The sequence below is a fragment of the Talpa europaea genome, assembly GCF_964194135.1.
Source record: "Talpa europaea genome assembly, chromosome: 3".
Classification (NCBI taxonomy): Eukaryota; Metazoa; Chordata; class Mammalia; order Eulipotyphla; family Talpidae; genus Talpa; species Talpa europaea.
In genome coordinates, this window is record NC_140069.1 from 130,566,003 (window position 1) to 130,587,257 (window position 21,255).

The following is a 21,255-nucleotide window of genomic DNA, read 5'->3' on the forward strand; positions in this document are numbered from 1 at the left end:
TGAAACAAAATGAAATCTTCCACTTATTATCTCATGGTTGATGATAACATATTTTCACCCTAATATTTATAGCATGTAAGGACTTAGAAAATTTTATCATTTAAGCTCTTAGGTATTTCCTTACTCAGAACTTAGATTCTAAAAAGAGAAAATGGTTGCATTCATCCCTCTGCAGGCTCATAATGATTTGAGAAGATGAAACAAATGCTAGCTATCACAGAATTGGTATCATACATAAGAGGAAATAATTTTATTGATTCCAAACTCAGGAGAGGTCCTCCATCATCCAAATGAATGAAACGCTGTCCACTTAAAATTGAGAACTCTGTAAAGTTTCCAAACTCTGATACAAAAATGCAGTTAATTGTATATTCCCTTTTCCCCCAGTTACAGATAAGCAACTTGCAAAAAAACATTCCTGAAAAGGAAGGAAGAATATTTAAATGTTACACGATCATTATCTCTCTGCCGTGCTTCTATTTTACATCAATACTGAATAAACCAAAGTGTCTAGGAAGATATACATGGTATTCAAAGTCATTATTCTTTGTCATGGCAGCAGTAATGTTCAAGAATATCTTCTTCAGAATCTTTGTTGGATTCCATGGAACATTTCTTCTGCGTCCAGTCTATTTGAATTTGACACAGGAATTAAGAGCATCTCCTTTTCTTCCAAATACTGCTTACCTCTGGGGTTCCAACGCCCCAATTGAATTTTGTGATGAACTGCATGATATACATATAGATATGAGCCTCTTTGCTTTATCAGGAAGCCCCCGGAAACAGATCACAGAGCAAGGTATTGCCCTGTTTTATATTCATAAACTTGGCTACTATCCTTTTGTAGAGTTACACACAGGTGAAAATGTGAATGGAGGACTCCCCCAGTTGGGATGTCTGAAAAAACATTTGGATAAGGCTAATAATGACATTCGCTATTACATTGCATCGAACACCCCGGGCTTGGCTGTAATTGACTGGCCAGAGTGGAGGCCTATCTGGGGAAGAAACACGGGTCTTAAAGAGGTTTACATGGAACGATCCATTGAATTGGAATTAAAAAAAAATCCATCATTTGCTTATTGGCAGGCCATAAGAGCTGCCGAAAACGAGTTTCAAGAAGCAGGAAGAGGTTTCATGGCAGAGACTTTAAAATTGGGAAGATCACTACGGCCGAAATCCTTATGGGGTTTTTATTTCTTTCCTGAATGTTACAATAAAGACTATCAGAAACCCGAATTCACTGGAACTTGCGCTGATATAGAAAAGGAAAGAAATAATGACCTCCTCTGGTTGTGGAAAGAAAGCACAGCCCTTTACCCATCCGTTTATTTAAATACCAGAATAACAGCACAAAATCAGGCAATCTTTGTCCGGAATCGCGTGCAGGAAGCCTTCCGGATTTCACAAATACAAGATCCTAAGAACCCACTTCCGGTGATTGCATATTTCCGTCCAGTGTTCACCGATAAGCCTGAGATATTCCTTTCTAAGGTAAGTAAATCAAGGTATGGAGGCTATGGAATAGTGTCCATCATGGTGTTTAATGGAATTTAACATCATTTTTGAAAGATGGGAAATTTAGCTTTGAATAGCCTTTAGGATTATGCACGCAGGTAGCACGCATCATTACATAAGTGCAAAATAGGAAGCTTTCATAGCTAATGTGTTTGCAATCATGGCGAATAAGGTAGCACAAACAACATTTAACTAAATTTATTCCTATTTCTTTCCTGGGCCTACTCTCTCGTCAACAGAAGCAATTAAAATCATAATAGGAACTTTACTTTATTATAATTAGTCTTTTTCCTGGTCCCTTATTTAGGTTTTCTAAATTCCTGCTATGAGTGAGACCATCCGGTATTTTTATTTTTCTTTCCAGTTTATTTCGCTGAGCATGATCCCATCCAGCTCCATCCATGTTGCTGCAAATCGCATGAGTTTATATATATATATATATATATATATATATATATATATAAAACACTAAGCTTGGTATTGCTTTATTTATTTATTTATTTTTATTTATTTATTTACACAAGCACTGGGTACAGTCAGAAGCGCGAGAGGGTGAGAGAATTCACCAGAGCCAGAGCGGGGAGCAGAACAGGCAGACTGACGAAATACACTGCTGAGGGGAGCAGCGGGCGGCAGGAGAGGTCTGCGCGCCATGTGGGACCCTCCTCTGGTGGCCGGGGAGCAGCCGGGGATCGAACCAGCGCTGCAGAGGCTGCGGGCAGCTTTGCAACCCAGCGCTCAACCGCTGTGCCACCGGGAAGGCCCAGTTTATCTTTTTTGATTGCAAGATGAAAATGCATACATTGTGCAAAAATGAAAAATAATGTAAAAAATATATAAAATAAAATTAAAAAAATCATAATAGGAACTCCATATGTTTGGTATCTAGGGCAGTGGTTGTGTAAAAGTGGAAATACTGGGAAGTATTTAAAAATACTTTGCAGACGGGCCTCCCTGGTGGCTCAAAGGTTAAGATGCAGCACTATGAAGCTATTAGCAGCCACCACAGCACAAATTCGATCCCTGGCCTGGGAGGTGACCCAAATGGTGCAGCAGACCTCTCTTGTCTCGCCTGCTGCTCAGCAGTTTATTTCAGTCAGTCTGCCTGTTCTGCTCCCCACTCTGTCTCTGGTGAATCCTCTCACCCCCCACACTCCTGACCTGTACCCCAGTTATTGTATGCATAAAGAAATAAATCTTTAAAAAAATACTTTGCATCTTAGCTTAGGTGTCACTGTCCCATGTATAACTCTTTCAAGTTATTCCAATATGTTAACTCTTTCTGTTGCATCCACCAGAATGACCTTGTGCACACAATTGGGGAAAGCATGGCTCTAGGTGTCTCTGGACTGGTAATGTGGGGAGGCTACGAAATAATCCGATCTTTGGTAAGTTGTATTGGTAGGCAATGGATCAAAACATTTCTATTTTTAATGATTTGGGGGATTGTTGTGATATTAAAAAATAAATACTATGCTTGGCACATGAATACTGACTGAATCAAATTTCTTTTCATTTGTGGTTCTATTGTGAGGCAGAATCTCTGTAGCTGTTTCTGTGAGGAAATAAATCAATGAGATTAATTAAAATTCTCTAGACTAGACAGTTAATAAGTAGCCAAATGAGGACTATAATGTGATTTTATGACGTGGTGTTTGGCTTTTTTTTCCTACCACACTTACGTGTCTCAGAAGAGGCTGTGTCTTAAAAGAGCTGCAATAAGTCAACATGCATTCCTTTGTTCTTTCCTTCATTTAACTGCTATTTATTGAGCAATTATTTATTTGATTATTCATTGAATGACAGTCAGTTGCAGGGGTCAGCAATTAATGACTGTGGACCAAGTCTGGCCGGTTGCTTGCTTTGTCCAGCTCCTCAGTAAAGACTTACTGATATAGTTTTAAATGGGAAAATAATCAAAAGAAGAATAGTATTTCAGAATAAGTAAAAAATTATGGAAACTAATGTGCCTGCTCATGTGTTGAGATGCCCAGGGCTGCTTTGCACTTTCAAGGCATGAATATATCATTAAGAGAGAGATTGTATCATTTCAAACCTTAAAGTATTTGCTGTCTGGCTTATACCCCAAATCTTTGCCAACCCTTGAGTTATTGAATACCTGCTGTGATTAAATGTCAAGTAATTTTTAGCAGCTGGAAATGTAATAATGAACAAATCACAGGTCCTCTTCCTACATTCTCAGAGCTGGGAATGCAAGTACAGATAGAGCAGGTCAGGAGGATAAACGCAACAAAGAGCCATGAAGCAGGGTGGGCAGGATGGAGCGTGATGGAATGGTGATATTTTTTTTTCTTTTTATTTATTTATTTATTTATTTTTTTAATAAATTTTATTGTTATATTCCCCATACAATTGCAGCCCCCCGATTCTGACCCCAATCCCTCCCCTCCCGCCCCCGCCCCCCTAAAAGTGTCTCTGGTTCATAGTTTTTTGTTGATTTTGATTTTCACTTTCTTATATTCATTTTCCTGGTCCCTTATTTAAGTTTTCTAGATTCCTGCTATGAGTGAAACCATCCGGTATTTTTCTTTTTCTTTTTGGCTTATTTCGCTGAGCATGATCCCTTCCAGCGCCATCCATGTTGCTGCAAATTGCATGTGTTTATCTTTTTTGAATGCTGAGTAATATTCCATGGTATATATGTACCACATCTTCTTGATCCAGTCATCTATTTTTGGGCATTTGGGCTGTTTCCAAAGCTTAGCTATTGTAAATAGTGCTGCTATAAACATAGGGGTGCAGGTGTCCTTTGGGTAAATACCTAGGAGTGGAATTGCTGGATCATATGGAAGCTCTATGTTTAGTAGGTCCAGAAATCTCCACACAGCTTTCCACAGTGGTTGGACCAGTTTGCACTCCCACCAACAGTGCAGAAGAGTTCCTTTTTCTCCACACCCTCGCCAACAGTTGTTGTTGCTAGTTTTTTTAATATGTGCCATTCTCACTGGTGTAAGATGGTATCTCATGGTAGTTTTGATTTGCATTTCCCTGATTACAAGTGATGTTGAACATTTTTTCATATGCCTGTTGGCCATTTGCATTTCCTCTTCAGAGAAGTTTCTTTTTAGCTCTTCTGCCCATTTTTTGACTGGATTATTTTCTTTGTTGTTGTTGAGTCTCATCAGCTCTTTGCAGATGTTTGTGATCAGTCCTTTATCATTAGTGTTGGGTGCAAAAATGTTCTCCCAGTTGGTGGGGTTTCTCTTTGTTTTTGTTATTGTCTCTTTTGCTGTGCAAAAGCTCTTTAATTTGATGTAGTCCCAGCTGTTTATCTTTGCCTTCACTATCACTGCTTTGGGTGATGTGTCTGTAAAGATGTCTTTGATGTGCAAATCACGTAGTGTTTTGCCTATATTTCCTTCTATATATTTTATGGTTTCAGGTCTTATGTCTAGTTCTTTAATCCATTTTGAGTTGATTTTTGTGTATGGTGTGAGGTAGTGGTCAAGCTTCATTCTTTTGCATGTAGCGACCCAGTTTTCCCAGCACCATTTATTGAACAAACTTTCTTTGCTCCAATGCATAGTCTTTGCTCCTTTGTCAAAGATTAGTTGACCATAAATCTGTGGGTTTATTTCTGGATTTTCTATTCGATTCCATTGGTCTGTATGTCTGTTCTTGTTCCAATACCATGCAGTTTTGATGATTATGGCTTTGTAGTATAGTTTGAAGTCTGGGAGTGTGATGCCTCCATTCCCTTCTTTTTTTTTCAGGAGAGCTTTGGCTATTCGGGGTTTTTTGTGATTCCATATGAATTTCATCAATAATTGTTCTATTTCTTTGAAGAATGACATTGAAATTTTGATTGGAATAGCATTGAATCTGTATATTGCTTTTGGAAGGATGGCCATTTTAATAATGTTTATTCTTCCAATCCATGAGCAGGGGATGTCTCTCCATTTCTTTGTGTCTTCTTCTATTTCTTTTAACAGTGTTTTATAGTTTTCTTTGTATAGGTCCTTTACCTCTTTTGTTAGATTTATTCCCAAATATTTGATTTTTTTTGTTTCAATAACAAAAGGGATGGTTTTTTTGATTTCTTCTTCTTCAGATTTATTGTTTGTGTATAGGAAGGCTACTGACTTTTGCGTGTTGATTTTGTATCCTGCCACTTTACTGAACTGATTGATGAGTTGAATTAGCTTTTCTGTGGAGTTTTTGGGGTTCTCTATGTATAATATCATATCGTCTGCAAATAGTGATAGTTTGACTTCTTCTTTTCCTATTTGGATTCCTTGGATGTCTTTCTCTTGTCTTATTGCCCTGGCTAGGACTTCCAGTATTATATTGAAAAGCAGTGGTGAGAGTGGACATCCTTGTCTTGTTCCAGATCTTAATGGAATTGCTTTCAGCTTTTCACCATTGAGAATGATACTGGCTGTTGGCTTGTCATAGATGGCCTTTATGATGTTGAGGTATGTTCCTTGTATCCCAAGAATTTCAAGGGCTTTTATCATGAATGGGTGTTGCACTTTGTCGAAAGCTTTCTCAGCATCTATTGATATTATCATCTGGTTTTTATATTTCTTTTTGTTGATGTGTTGGATAACGTTGATTGATTTTCAGATGTTAAACCATCCTTGTGACCCTGGAATGAATCCTACTTGGTCGTGGTGAAGAGTTTAGTCCATTTACATTTAGAGTTAATATTGATATGTTAACATCTGTGTTTGCCATTGTGTTTGTCTTTCCTTTGATTTTATTTATTTATTCTTTTAATAACTTTTTTTTTTTTTTGGCCTTCTTTCATTGTTATTCGTCCCTCTGAGGTTCTGGCTTTAGGACTCCTTGTAGTATTTTTTGGAGTGTGGGTTTAGTTGCAATGAAATTCCGTTGTTTCTGTTTGTCTGGGAAGGTCCATATTCTTTCTTCAAAGAGGAAAGAGAGCTTTGCGGGATAGAGTATTCTTGGTTGGCATCTGTTTTCTTGGAGTCTGTTGACTATGTCCCTCCACTCTCTCCTTGCCCGTAGTGTTTCTTCGGAGAAGTCTGATGTCAGCCTGATTGGTTTTCCTTTGAATGTTATCTGTTTCTTCCCTCTTGACAGCTTCATTATTTTTTCCTTGTCCTGGATTCTTGGGAGCTTTACTATTATGTGTCTTGCTGTATTTTTCCTTTCGTCGTGGAAGTTTGGTGTTCTTCTTGCTTCTTGTATATCAATTTTCAGCTCCTTCTTCACGTTTGGGAAGTTCTCTTCAATTATCTCTTTGAATATTTTCTCTGTTCCTACATCTCTCTCCTCTCCTTCTGGTATTCCTATAACTCTTATATTTCCTTTCCTCATGGTGTCAGATAGTTCCCGAAGTCTTTCCTCGTTCTTTTTCCTTCGTACTTCTCTTTCCTTTTCTGTTTTGGTTCTTTTTATTTCTGTGTCTTCAATATTACTTATTCATTCTTCCATTTCATCTATTCTGCTTTCATTGCTTTTCCCAGAATTCTTTAGTTCTTCCATTAATTCTTTGATCTCCTGCATTTCTTTTACTTCCCTCTTTAGGGACTCAATTTCTTTCTTCTGAGCATTGTTTTCCCTCTCTAGGGACTCAATTGCACTCTTCTGATCGTTGATTATTTTTCCCTTATCATTGTTTTCCTTTATGACTTCTGTCAGTTTTTTAATCACGGCAATTTTAAATTCTCTTTCTGGAAGGCTCAGAAATTCTTCCAAGTTATTGTCGTTGCAATCTGGGTGCTGGTTTTCTTTTTGTGGTGTGCTTTTTCTCTGGAGAGTTGCTAGGTTGCGTGTGGTTCTTCTCCTCCCTACTGTCTGTTTTCTAATTTGCCGTATGCGTTGGGACACTGTGTTGTTGGGACTGGCTGGCATCTTGGGTGGGCTTCTCTGCTCCCCTCTGGTTCCTCCAGGAGTCATCTGTCAGTTTCAAGCAGTCTTTACTGGAGAAAGGTCCCTGTTCTAAAATGCCGATGAGGGGACACACTCCCCTGTGCGCCTGGTCTGCCCCGGCGGTGGGTTCCTGCTCCCCCTCTGGGCTTGGACTGCAGGCCAGAGGGGGTCTGGCGTGGGCGAACTTCCCCTGCTCACCTCTGGCTCCTGAGGAAGCCTTCTGCAGGTAGTCTACTGAAGAAATGTCCCTGTTCTAAAATGGTGATGTGGGACACACTCCCTGCGCGTCTGGTCTCAGGCACACTCTTCTGCGCGCCTGGTCTGCCCCGGCTGTGGGTGCTCGCTCTCCCTGTGGGCTCAGACTACTTGTTCGGAAGGGGCCCGGTGTGGGCTAACTCCCCAGCTGGCCACTAGCTCCTTCAGGAGCCTCTGCTGGCTTCAAGTCGCTAGGTGGCGCCAGAGATCTCTCCTAGAGCCCTTGGGGAACTGATTTTCCACCCCGTGGGACAGGGAGCATAGCGGGGATGGTAGGGTACACCTCAATGGCTTAGGGGTGCTGTGTCTGCCTTGTGCCCCACCGTCGTGGGGAACCCACACCCCTAATTTCATGCCCTGGGTCTCAGTTCCAAAGCCCTCAGTTCCAGGACGCGGGCTGTAGCCCAGATCAGTGGCGCGGGAATGGCGCCTTTTGAATCCCGCTTCCCTTCCTGGGCGCCTTGTTCCTGCTCACTCAGGGAGGGCCTCTGCGGTCTCCCTGCAAGCCTAGGTCGCAGGGCAGGCGCGGGGACCTGGGCTGCTGCGATCTGATCTGGATCAGAGCGCCGCTTTCTGTGCAAGCTTACCGGGCGGCCGGGGCTGTGTGCTGGTGCTGGTCTCCTCCTGGGGGGCGGGGCTCTCTTTAATGGCGCCTGGAGCTCACCTCCGCGGCGGATCCTGCAGGGTTCTCCACAGCTCCCGTTCACGGGGTGTGCTGGCTGAAATAGTTCCTTTCCACTCACAGTCCCACTTGCTGCGTCCGTTTTTCTTGTTGGCCGTTTTGGTTTGTTGTTTCCCTCCTCTCTGCCGGTCGGAGAGTGCCGACTTTGTGGGCGGGGGAGGGGAGCAGGGTTCTGCGCTTCCCTCCCTTCTGGTCCTCTTTTATGGCGACTTTCTTCTTCGGGCAGTTTGCTGGAGTCGTCCGTTTATCTTCCATGTCCCAGTTCTCACTGGGACCTGCCGCTTTTCCTCCCTATTAACTTTTTTTAATGGGAGATCTTACTCGCAGCGTCTCCTCGCCGCCATGTTGCTCCGCCCCCTCTTTCACAGTCGGAATGGTGATATTTTAGATGAGGCAGTCACAGGATGCTCTGGTGAGGTTGTGCAGCAGAGACCTGCTGAGTTAAGGAACCAAGTTTCTGGAGGTAAGTGCAATGGCCTGCAGGCTGCAATGTGCTTTTAAAGAAAGGATGAGAAGGCCAGTGGGACTGGATGCAATGAGTAAGGAGGAGAAAGATAACAGATGTGGTTCTGAGATAGCAGGCAGTCATGTGTGGGCTTTTACTCTGAGATGGGAAGCTACTAAAATGTTTGAGCAGAAGAGTGGCAATCTCTGATGAACAAGTCAGAAGACGTACTTAGCTCAATTGAGAATAGAAGGGAGAAGGGCCAAAGGGTAACGTGGCAGCAGGGAGAGGAAACTAATGCAGGCTTGGTTCATAGGTGTGGGCAAGTGTTTGGCAGTGACTTTAATCCAATATTAGAACTGAGAGTATGATGAATAGAGTGTCTAAGAGAAGCAGTAAGATAGATGCCTCCAAGACTTCAGACTTGAAGGAGAAGACTCTGAGATGGGATGAGCATCAGGAGGAGCAGCGCAGCAGGGGATGCACAGGGTAGAAAAGGGAGTGGGGAGTAGGGCAGGGATTAGGGATGAAATCAGGGATTGTGGACAATCAGGTTAGTTTTTCAATGTATTACTGAATTTTTTAAAGCTTTCCTAATGGAGAAGGAAGGAAACCCTTATTTTCCACAGCTTATATTTAGTAGTGTCTATTTTAAAGAAAACCTGTTCATTAGGGAAATGTATCTGGTTTGTTTATTTTTTTTCCTGTTTGGTGAGATTTTTTTTTTCATTGTCTCCAAGTGCGTTTTCTTGTGCTTAAAACACCTTTCACTATTATGATCTAACCTTTGTCTCTCTTCCTTTACTCTGACCGTTTTTTAATTCTGTGCATCAGGTTTTTATCACCCACCTCTTCAAACCTTTTGACTCAAAGCAAGAGTAAAGCTGTCATATGAGCTCTGAGGAATCAGAGCTGACTTTGTCCTTCATGGTGGATGTAGAGATGCTAGTGATGTGTGTTCCATGGAAAGTGTGATGGACTCATGGCCCAGAATAACCATAATTTTACCTCATGTATAAAATACAGCTGTTACCTTTGATAAGTTATTTTAAAATAGTCTCAACTCTTCTACCTATTTGGCCTAGTTCTATAGACTCTATTTGGTCACCAGTTGAAGAAATAACACAAAATAACATTCTGAGAAACTGAATTAATTAGTCTCCAACATAACAAAGCTAATACCATAGCATAATCTTTCATATTTAGAAAATCATTGAAAGATTATGATTCTCCTTCATATATTTCTCACTTTCATTACTTGATTCCCAAATCTGTAAAATCTATTTGGAGCACTTATCAATTTTATGACAGAACCACTTAAAGATTTTTCTTTACTACATCTTTTTTTTAGAAAAAGGAACTCAGGTCTCCGCTTTTACTCAGATGAGGAGTGAATCAGTTTTTTCCTAATTAGTAGGATGAATCGACATATTATTTGTCACACTTTTTTATTGTATTTTAATCTGTACATTCTTCTCCTGTGACTCTCAGATCTTCTTCAGCATTATTCATACAGAGGGTTCTCTCATCTTCAATGTGGCTGTTTTCTACTTCATGACACTGCCTTGGAATCGTTGCCATGTGCTGTGTATATATATTTCTGCTGCTTTTCCAATTTATGATCGTTTTGAAAGTCAGTTATGATCATTATTTTCTGCTTCTTTCTATGGCCTTTGTAATCAATAGAGCAATGGATCACTTGTTGTGTTTCTTCTGATTCATTGATAACTTCAGAGCATTTAATTGCAAGTTTACTTGCAATGACTGAAACTGACTTAAAACAATTATTTTCAAGTGTAAGCAAACCATTTCCTTCCATTCTGTTTTATTCTTTTCAGTGATGTGAGTGAAACATCTTCTAATGGGCTCAGCTCATAAGACCTGATTGCTAAAAATTCAGGAATTTTGTGATCTTCTTTTAACATACAGTCATTATTAAAACGTAAGTTAAAAAAAATCTTAGAATAAAATAAGTTATGTGAAAAAACAATAAGTACCCAAACTGTATCAGAAAATGACTTCATTATATGCATATTCTGTCGATTGTTTCCGTGTTAGTTCCAAACTATAGGTGCTCCCCAACCGACACAATCAAACTGTTTAATAATGGGGTACTTGATTTCCAGTGTAGTCCCAGTGATGTCTGGTTGGCAGCCTGAAATTGACCATGGCAGATCTTTTATACCATGGATATTGCAAATGCCAGCCCTTATCTTTTAGAGATTCAGTTTTAGGCCTCTCAAGAGAGTACATCTTGAATAGGCTAATGATTCATCAAACTGTTCCCATCTTACCTTTCTGTTTTCACATAATTTTGTCTCTGTGGACAAATACAGTGTTATCTGTGCTTGGTATAAATTCTCACACGGACTCTGCACTGGGGTAAGTGTGATATTGACAGAGTCCCTGCACACATGGAGTTTGTGTGAGCTTTGGAGGATTAGAAACAATTCACAAGCAAGAGAAATATTTGATGTTAAAAGTGCCTTGTAGGAAATAAAAGAGAGAGAGAGAAGAGAGAGTAGACAGGAAAGGTGTGTTGTGAGCTGGACATTGTCTAATGAAAGCTGTGATTTAATGACAAGTTGGAGTCAGCCATATTCAGAATTAGAGGAAAGGGCATTTCAAGCAAAGGGAGCAGTACGTGAAGTTTGAAATGAATCTGCCAGCTCGTGAAACAACTGGTATGTCCAGTGGGTGAGGAGGGTTAACTAAAAGGAAGGAAGGATTAAGCATATTAGTCTGTATGCAGGAAAGAGAAGTTGAGCTTTGTTCCAAACACAATGAAAGGCTATTGGAGGGTTAAGAAGAGGCTTTCTATTGGTGCTCTAAAAATTACAACAGTGGTTTTAAAAATTAAAACAGTGGTTTTATTCAGTAGAAATTTATTATATGAACATTTTCAGGTCAGAAGTCCAAGATGGGTCTCAATGATATAAACCAAATCAAGGCATCAGCAGGGTTGCAGTACTCTTAGGCGAGGAACCTGATTTGTTCCTTTGGGTTTGACAGAATTAATTTCTTCTTGATAGTAGGTATGAGATCTCTATTTTCTGGTTGACTGTTGGTCTAGAGACCACTACATCCTTTAGCTCATGACATTCTCCTTTATCTTAAAAACCAGCAACGGGGTTGATTTTTTCTTACTTGGATTTGTTCAACTCTTTGTATCTTATTTTATAATACCCACTAGAATCTGTTCTGTGTTTCTAAGAATTCACATAATTAGATGGAGAGGATCCTTGTAACTCAGCTTGCTGTCCCAATCAGTGTTCACACCCTTCATCATATCTATAAAGTCCTTTGCCATGTAAGATAACAGAGTTTCAGGTTCCAGGGAATAGATTGTGGACAGCCTTGGAAGGCCATTATTCTGTGGAAAGGAAGGTAACAGGAAATAGAATCAAGTGGAAGCTACCAAGATTCCTCTACTTCCCTGTTGACCTACCACCACTTGCTTGCTCTGCTGAAGACTAGAACCACTACCTCAGCACTGTCATCAGAAAGAGACTATCCTTTGTGTTTCTAAAAGGACAGTGTCCCAGTTTTAGGACACGCTAGTCTCAAGATGAGTCATTTTAGTTACTCATCCCTCAGACTCTCAGATAAATACATATTTAAAAGAACTGCTTGATTCACCCATAACATGAACTAAAGGTCACAATTACTATACAGTGTATTCAAATGAACCTCAGTTGTTTTGAACTAGTAATTTAGAAACCATGTCTTTCCAATGTTATTTAAATGTGCGTGAAAAAGTTGATACTTATTATATTTATAACTTCTTGAGGAATAATGATACAACAATGGGTCATATTTTAAGCACTTTTATAAACGATTTATCTTTTTACCACAGCCCTATGATGTCCATGCTATAATCATCACACAGATGATGAAACAAATGCAGAGGCTGAGTAACCTGTCCCAGTGATTGGATAGGAATGTAAGACTTAGAGTGTTTAGAAGTTTCCTAAATTGACACAGCTATTATTCATGAAACTGAGACTCTGATCAGGGTAGTGGGCTCCACTACTCTAATGCTCTATATTAATGCTCTAACTACTGTACATTCTGTGCCTTACCCACCCCCATAGTTTGTGAATTATTGAGAAAGACAATGGCTAGTGTATGTTAGGTCTCAGTTGGTTATTCTGTGACATGAAATGACATGTGAAACTTAACAAATGTTACTACTACATTTGAAATAGTAAAATTCTTGCTTGTGAAGGTAAAAATGATAAATTAATTCCTATCTCTCCCTGGGCCCATTTTTTCCACACTTCCTTAGAAATTGTTTATTGCTAGCAGTTAATTATATAGAAACTAATTGCCCCTTGTTATTTTGACCTTATAATTTTACAGGAAGATTGCAGAAGCATAGACAGTTTTGTATCAGAGACGCTGAACCCTTACATAATCAATGTCACCCTAGCAGCCAAAATGTGTAACCAAGTACTTTGCCAAGACAAGGGAGTGTGTATACGGAAAAACTGGAATTCAAGTGACTATCTTCATCTGAACTCAAAAACTTTTTCTATTCAAACTATGAAAGGTGGAAACTATGCAATGCATGGGAACCCCACAATTAAAGACCTGCAGCATTTTACTCAAAATTTTCATTGCAGCTGTTACGCCGGTGTCAATTGCAAAACGACAGTGGATGTGAAAACTACTGATAATATTTATGTATGTGTTCGTCACGATATTTGTATAAATACCCTCGTAAGCCCAAAACTCAGTGATAAATCTAGGTGGAATAAGAGAGCTTCTATTGCTTATAGTAATGTCTCATTTTCTACACCACTTGCTAGAGTAGCCCCATGTGTTCCTGAAAAAGACCTCAATGAGAACCTCAAAACCAAATGCTTAGTGGAAGCTCTCTCCAACAACCTCCAAGAAGATAATCAGAGTCATATATATATTCAAGACAATAAAAATGAAATAATTTCTTCCAGTACAAGTTCAGTGCTTATTAAATTTCCTTTCTACATACTTCATGTTTTGATAGCTTTTACATTGATATATTTAGTAATTTAGTTTAGATGATTTTTTATGCACATGCTAATACTTAGAGTTTTGTATTTGAAGTGTTTATAAAAAATACATAGTTCAGATAATAGTTTGACTTGTTGAGAAAAGATTATTTTCTAATGATCACATTAAACTTTAAATTATTATTGATGGATAAACAAAGGATGTTGGCCATCACTTTAATTTTCAAAATCACAGAATTGTGTCACTACTATAACCATTGATAAAACATTATGACTAAATCTACATTTGATTTGAATCTTGAATAGTAATGGGGCAAAGATTTTTTTTTTGTATGATGTTTCATTTATATTTTCTGAATGCCTTGACTCTGTAGCAAAGATTTTGCATACTGTGACCATACATATAAAATGCAGAGGTAACTGTTCTGTTCTTATTCTTATAAAAACTGATTGTGAGGCCTCTAACACCTTTAGACTAGGTTTTCCCTGTGAAACAGGAAGGCTTGGATAATACAAATTTATTGCAAATGAATGTCTTTCTAAATATTTTGTGATTCATAATAAAAAGGTTAAGAAAATATTCATGTGGAAATGTAGTTATCTTTTATAATGTAGTATATGCTATTCAGTCCTGAGCATAGAACCATGGATTTTAGTTATGTCAGCTTAATCATTTCTTCCAGGTGTGTTGTATAAAATGGTAATCTTTAAAAAGTGATTATTCTATAACTTTTGCTTTTGATTAAATATCTTCAGAATTCATATAGAAAGTATTCCAAGTTTCGTTTCATTTTTGATTGTCAATTTTGTCCTAAAATGCCTTATATCTAAGTATCCATCTATGTTGTCAGATAGCTTGTAAAGTATTTATTTTCTGCCAGGTTCAGTAGGAAGCATCACAGATTCAAGAGGAAGGAGCATGCACTTATAGTTTGTTGTATATTTGAAGAAGACAGACATTTCAATTGGAAAATTACAATGGTGTATGGTAAATGTTATGATAGAAATTCAGCATGCTTTGGCATACAAGCAAGAATTTGGGGAACAGAGAAGATTTTCAAGGGTGTCATAAAACTAACGTGGGTCATTGACTTCAAGGTTGATTAGCAGTTGGGTAGTGTGAAAACTCAAGACAAAGGAACTTGAAGAGGGGAGAACATTAAGTGTGATGTTTAGTGTGGTGAATGGTAGCTAAAAACCACATAATGAAAACCTTTGTACATCATACTAAGGCACTTGAACTTTCTCATGAAAACACTCAAGCCTGCTGGAGGAGACCTTTGGTTTTAATCTGATAATTTCTAAATTTATCCTTTACAAACAAAGATAGTTTTGATGTTCATAAAAAATGTACAGAGTGATAATTATTTCTCTTCACATTTTGTAGATCTTTTATCCATTTTGTACTGCTGTTCTTGAAAATGCTGCTTTGTGTCTGATTGCCTGCCTTTATAAGTAATTGGTGTTTTTTTGGTTGACTTGAAGGTGGTAGGTCTGGTTTTGATATTCTATAGTTTTGGTCCAGGTCTAAGTTGGCCTATTTTTCTACTTATCATCTTTGTAATTGACAATTTCTTCCATTTAATTAAATTTATGATTCCATCCTTTAAACATGGATATTAAATATTTTGTATTTGATAGATAAAATTCCTTAAATATTGGAGGATTCTATATCTTGTTTTTATCCTCTCTGACTTCAGTCATGACAGTTTACTAACTTGTGTTTTTGGCAATCGTTCATTGGGTTCATAATACTTTGACCTTTGTCTGTCTGAAATCTAAGTATCAAACTTTGGGTTGCTTTCCTCCAGAGAAGAATTTTTTTTTTTTATTAGCTTAGCTTAACTGAGATAATTCACATATACCATTCATCAATTTAAAGTGTACATTTCAGGGGCCTCCGTGGTGGTGTAGTGGATAAAGTTTCAGTGCTATCAAGCTATTGTCAGTCACTGCAGCCTGAGTGCTTGAGTTTGACCTTGCAGCAGACAGAGCCTGGCTCACCCACTGCTCCCCTCAGCAGTGTATTTCAGTAGATCCACTTGTTCTGTGCCCCTCTCTGTCTCTGGTGAATCCTCTCAACCCCCACACCTCTGGCCTACACCCCAGTTCTTGTATGTACAAATAGATTAAAAACAATCTAAAAAAATTAATTGTACATTAGTGGCTTTACTACATTCACAGAGTTATTATTCCAGGACCCCATTAAATTTTTGAATATTTTCATCACCCCGTAAACACACAAACCCACTAGAATTCACTATCCACTTTTCCCCAGTCCTCCCAATCTGAGAGAACTACTATACCACACACACACACACACACACACACACACACAAACGTACATTTCTGGTAGGGACAGCCGGGCAAGGGCAGCCCTGAACTGATTAGTGCTCTGAGTTAGAGAAGTGCTTGTCATTAAGAGCCTCACAATTCCCTCAAATCCTTTTAGTTTGATATTTACCTTACAAGATTAAATTTTACTTCACAAGAGGACTGTGAAAAGCATTACCTTGTAAAACCTATGCATCCCCCAAGAAAATACATACGATCCAAGACTAAATTCTTTTTCCTTAACCATGAATCAAAGTCCCCTTTTCAATTCATTACCTCTTTTCACAGACTCCCAAGATATACTCCTACAATTATTACTTGGTTTTCAACTTATCGAAATCTGACTTTCTCAATAACGCTGACACTATCAGGCTAGACTAAAATTTCAGGGAAAGGGCAGGGAAATGAGAAACCAAATTAGACATGAGTAATCATTAGTGAATAGGTTAGTGAGGTCTAAATCATTCTGGCAGAGCGGATTCCTTCTGTTACTTAGTCTGGTAGGTAATGAATCACAAGTAAGCAACAAGAGATTTCCATTTTGAAGTCAAATCTTGGGGGTGAGAGTCTGTCTATCCTTCTCATTATTAACTCTTGACCCACACATTAACACATCTTGTCGGAGCCACTAAGATCCTCCAAGGTCTCTTGACCTGCCTGTTGTGATCCCTTGCCCCAGATTCAGTGGGTTTCCCCTGGGCCCTATTCCTCCACCTCCCTCTCCTGTTACTGTGATTTTGATTAACAGCCCTTGATTGGATCTCTTGTGTGGTCAGGCTTATGCTGCCCTCTGCAGGGTTGATGTGGAATTATACACTTTCTTAGCTAGTCCCCTTTCTTCTACTGTTCTCTTAAAAGATTTTTTTTTTTTTTTTTTTGGTAACAGCTTTCTTAATAAATCACTACACATGCTATTTGAAGATCTTGGCCTAATCCCATTATATTCCTCCAAATAGGTACAAACAAGCATAGATACAGGGCTTGATCTTGCATGGAAGCAATACTCTCAAACATCTCCTCAGTGTCCTGCAAAGTCTGAGCACACTCAGGCGGGCGCGGAGGGGGCCAACTGATCGCCTAGGTCATGAACATCTAAAGCGATGCAAACTGCGGGTACTGGGGGGAGCCCTAACCTGGCTTGTAGAGATCATTGTCAAGAGGTGATTCTTAAGAGAGCGTGCTGAGAAGAAACCCAGTCAAAACTGGAGTAGTGCACGGGCCGTTGAATAATTTAAGGAGAAAAGCAGACAACAGGCTACAGAGGAAACTGAAGGCGCCAGGACCTGCGGGGCGGGCAGCATTCGGTGAAGAGCGGTTTTCAGCGGGAGAGGGTTACAGCAGGTGGGTTAAGGTGAAGGTGGTTACAGTGCTGAGGCCGGCTCGCCCTCAAGCAGAGGCTTGGAGAAAATCTGGGGGTGCAAGGCTTACTTGAAGGAACAGGGCATATGTATGACCAACATAATGGAGACTCCACAATTTTGTCACTAGCAGGATATGGAAGGGGCAGGCTTGAGGGGGGAACCGTCTTGGTCCCTTCTGGTAGTGTCCCGAGTCATGGCTCAGTTGCTCCCCGAGTCCGACCACCGACTCCATCCAGCTCTAAAAGAGATTTGAGGGTTCCTGGCTTAATTTTAGTGGACCTACTAGGAGTTCACCACTCACCTTGATTCTGGTTATCATCCTCTTTTCCATCCTTCCTGCTATCACTTTCCGAGTTCTAAAATTTTTAAATTTTATTCTAAATACTTAAAGATAGTCAGAAACGTTTGACACGTCCTCCACATCTCTTTCACCTTCTTTTTCTCTTCAGTAAAGTTATTTCCTGGGGCCTCCCTGGTGGTTAAATCTCAGAGCTATCACCTCCATGGCCTGAGTAGACCCCCCACCAGGGAGTTAACACACATATGGCACAGCAGACCACTCTTTTCACCCACTGCTCCCCTTAGCAGTTTATTTCAGTAGATCTGCCTGTTGTGCTCCCTCCTCTGTTTATTGTGAATCCTCTCACCACCCCCAACCGGTGGACTGCACCCCATTTCTTCTATGCAAAAATAAATACATAAAATCTTTAAAAATATATAGTTCTGGTTACATTCAAAATATCTTCATTCAGCTTTCACCGATGTAATTTTGGCTTTATTGTTATCTGTCCATATTTCCATCTTAAACTTAGAATTACAAGTTATATTTCAAAATGTCTAGCAATTTTAAAGGTAAGAGGATTGCATCTAAATTAAGTTATTAATTCCACTGAGATGGTACAAGGGCAGATCCCATCATAGGCAATGAGAATGCCAAGAGAATGGATTTCTGGACATCGTCCCCAAGACTGACTTCGTTATCTATTAATTATGGTTTTCCTAAAAAGAAAGTGTTTGCTCTGGGAATAAGGTATTTGTTGAGTGAAAGTATCAAAGATTAAGCCTTGAAATGTAATTCTTTTGTTATACTTGTTCTGTTGTCTATTCTCTTTACCTCAGAAATCGCAATCACCAACACCTCTTTGAAAACTTGAAACAAGAATCCCTTGGAAATCATCCTAGTGAATAAAAGGTAATGGAGTAATGGTTATTTTCCTTCCCTGATTAAAGAATTGCTGCGCTTCAAATTTGTTCTGGCAAGTGAAATTCTAGCATTCAATATTAATTCGAACCCCTTTTATTTATTTATTTATTTTTAAAAAGATTTATTTATTTATTTATACAAGAACCGGGGTAAAGGCCAGATGTGCAGGAGAGGGAGATGATTCACCAGAGACAGACCCGGGAACAGAACAGGGAGGCCGACAAAATACACCGCTGAGGGGAGCAGCAGGCGCAACAGGAGAGGTCTGCCGCACCATGTGGGATTCTCGCCTGTAGGCCGAGATCGAACCGGTGCCGCAGAGGCTGAGGACAGCTTCACTGCGCGGCGCTCAACCGCCTGCACCACCAGGGGAGGCCCTGAACCCCTTTTATATGAGACATTATGGTCATTAAATGAAAGAAAATTTGATGCATCCTCAAATTTATAAATTTCATTCATATTTTCAGATTTTCTTCAATTCCTTAGGCATGTATATTTCAAAAACTGCCCCTCCCTCTTTTTGTAGTGTCAATTCAAGGAGCCAATTGGTCCCCACCCTTTAGTATTTCAAAGAAGATGTAATTTTATTTATTTATTTTTTTTTTTACAGGAAATGGAAAATAATTTATTCTGCCCAAGGATGGGGGCAGTAGCACTATCACTGGAAGCTGAAGTTCTAAATCTTTTCCATTTGGAAAGGATAATGCTTGTTTTCCCATTCTTTCTTTTTTTTTTTTTTATAAATTTTATTGTTATATTCCCCATACAATTGCAGCCCCCCCATTCTGACCCCAATCCCTCCCCTCCCGCCCCCGCCCCCCTAAAAGTGTCTCTGGTTCATAGTTTTTTGTTGATTCTGATTTTCACTTTCTTATAGTTATTCATTTTCCTGGTCCCTTATTTAAGTTTTCTAGATTCCTGCTATGAGTGAGACCATCTGGCATTTTTCTTTTTCTTTTTGGCTTATTTCGCTGAGCATGATCCCTTCCAGCGCCATCCATGTTGCTGCAAATTGCATGTGTTTATCTTTTTTGAATGCTGAGTAATATTCCATGGTATATATGTACCACATCTTGATCCAGTCATCTATTTTTGGGCATTTGGGTTGTTTCCAAAGCTTAGCTATTGTAAAGAGTGCTGCTATAAACATAGGGGTGCAGGTGTTCTTTGGAATTGATGTTTCTGTGTCCTTTGGGTAAATACCTAGGAGTGGAATTGCTGGATCATATGGAAGCTCTATGTTTAGTAGGTCCAGAAATCTCCACACAGCTCTCCACAGTGGTTGGACCACTTTGCACTCCCACCAACAGTGCAGAAGAGTTCCTTTTTCTCCACACCCTCGCCAGCATTTGTTGTTGCTAGTTTTTTTAATATGTGCCATTCTCACTGGTGTAAGATGGTATCTCATGGTAGTTTTGATTTGCATTTCCCTGATGGCAAGTGATGTTGAACATTTTTTCATATGCCTGTTGGCCATTTGCATTTCCTCTTCAGAGAAGTTTCTTTTTAGCTCTTCTGCCCATTTTTTGACTGGATTATTTTCTTTGTTGTTGTTGAGTCTCATCAGCTCTTTGCAGATTTTTGTGATCAGTCCTTTATCATTAGTGTTGGGTGCAAAAATGTTCTCCCAGTTGGTGGGGTTTCTCTTTGTTTTTGTTATTGTCTCTTTCGCTGTGCAGAAGCTCTTTAATTTGATGTAGTCCCAGCTGTTTATCTTTGCCTTCACTATCACTGCTTTGGGTGATGTGTCTGTAAAGATGTCTTTGATGTGCAGATCACGTAGTGTTTCGCCTATATTTCCTTCTATATATTTTATGGTTTCAGGTCTTATGTCTAGTTCTTTAATCCATTTTGAGTTGATTTTTGTGTATGGTGTGAGGTAGTGGTCAAGCTTCATTCTTTTGCATGTAGCGACCCAGTTTTCCCAGCACCATTTATTGAACAAACTTTCTTTGCTCCAATGCATAGTCTTTGCTCCTTTGTCAAAGATTAGTTGACCATAAATCTGTGGGTTTATTTCTGGATTTTCTATTCGATTCCATTGGTCTGTATGTCTGTTCTTGTTCCAATACCATGCAGTTTTGATGATTATGGCTTTGTAGTATAGTTGGAAGTCTGGGAGTGTGATGCCTCCATTCCCTTCTTTTTTTTTCAGGAGAGCTTTGGCTATTCGGGGTTTTTTGTGATTCCATATGAATTTCATCAATAATTGTTCTATTTCTTTGAAGAATGACATTGAAATTTTGATTGGAATAGCATTGAATCTGTATATTGCTTTTGGAAGGATGGCCATTTTAATGTTTATTCTTCCAATCCACGAGCAGGGGATGTCTCTCCATTTCTTTGTGTCTTCTTCTATTTCTTTTAACAGTGTTTTGTAGTTTTCTTTGTATAGGTCCTTTACCTCTTTTGTTAGATTTATTCCCAAATATTTGACTTTTTTTGTTTCAATAACAAAAGGGATGGTTTTTTTGATTTCTTCTTCTTAAGATTTATTGTTTGTGTATAGGAAGGCTACTGACTTTTATATGTTGATTTTGTATCCTGCCACTTTACTGAACTGATTGATGAGTTGAATTAGCTTTTCTGTGGAGTTTTTGGAG

The 21,255-nt window shown here is 39.3% G+C and overlaps 1 protein-coding gene across 1 annotated transcript; it reads left to right on the forward strand.

The window, feature by feature from the left end:
* Positions 1-552: 552 nt before the first annotated feature.
* On the forward strand, positions 553-17,160 carry LOC311168928 (hyaluronidase PH-20-like; the record flags this gene model as incomplete). The annotated part of the gene is made up of 4 exons (XM_084230635.1): positions 553-1,494; positions 2,817-2,906; positions 13,122-13,481; positions 17,044-17,160. The coding sequence occupies 4 exons, from the start codon at positions 553-555 to the stop codon at positions 17,158-17,160; spliced, it is 1,509 nt and encodes a 502-aa protein (XP_084086761.1).
* Positions 17,161-21,255: the final 4,095 nt, after the last annotated feature.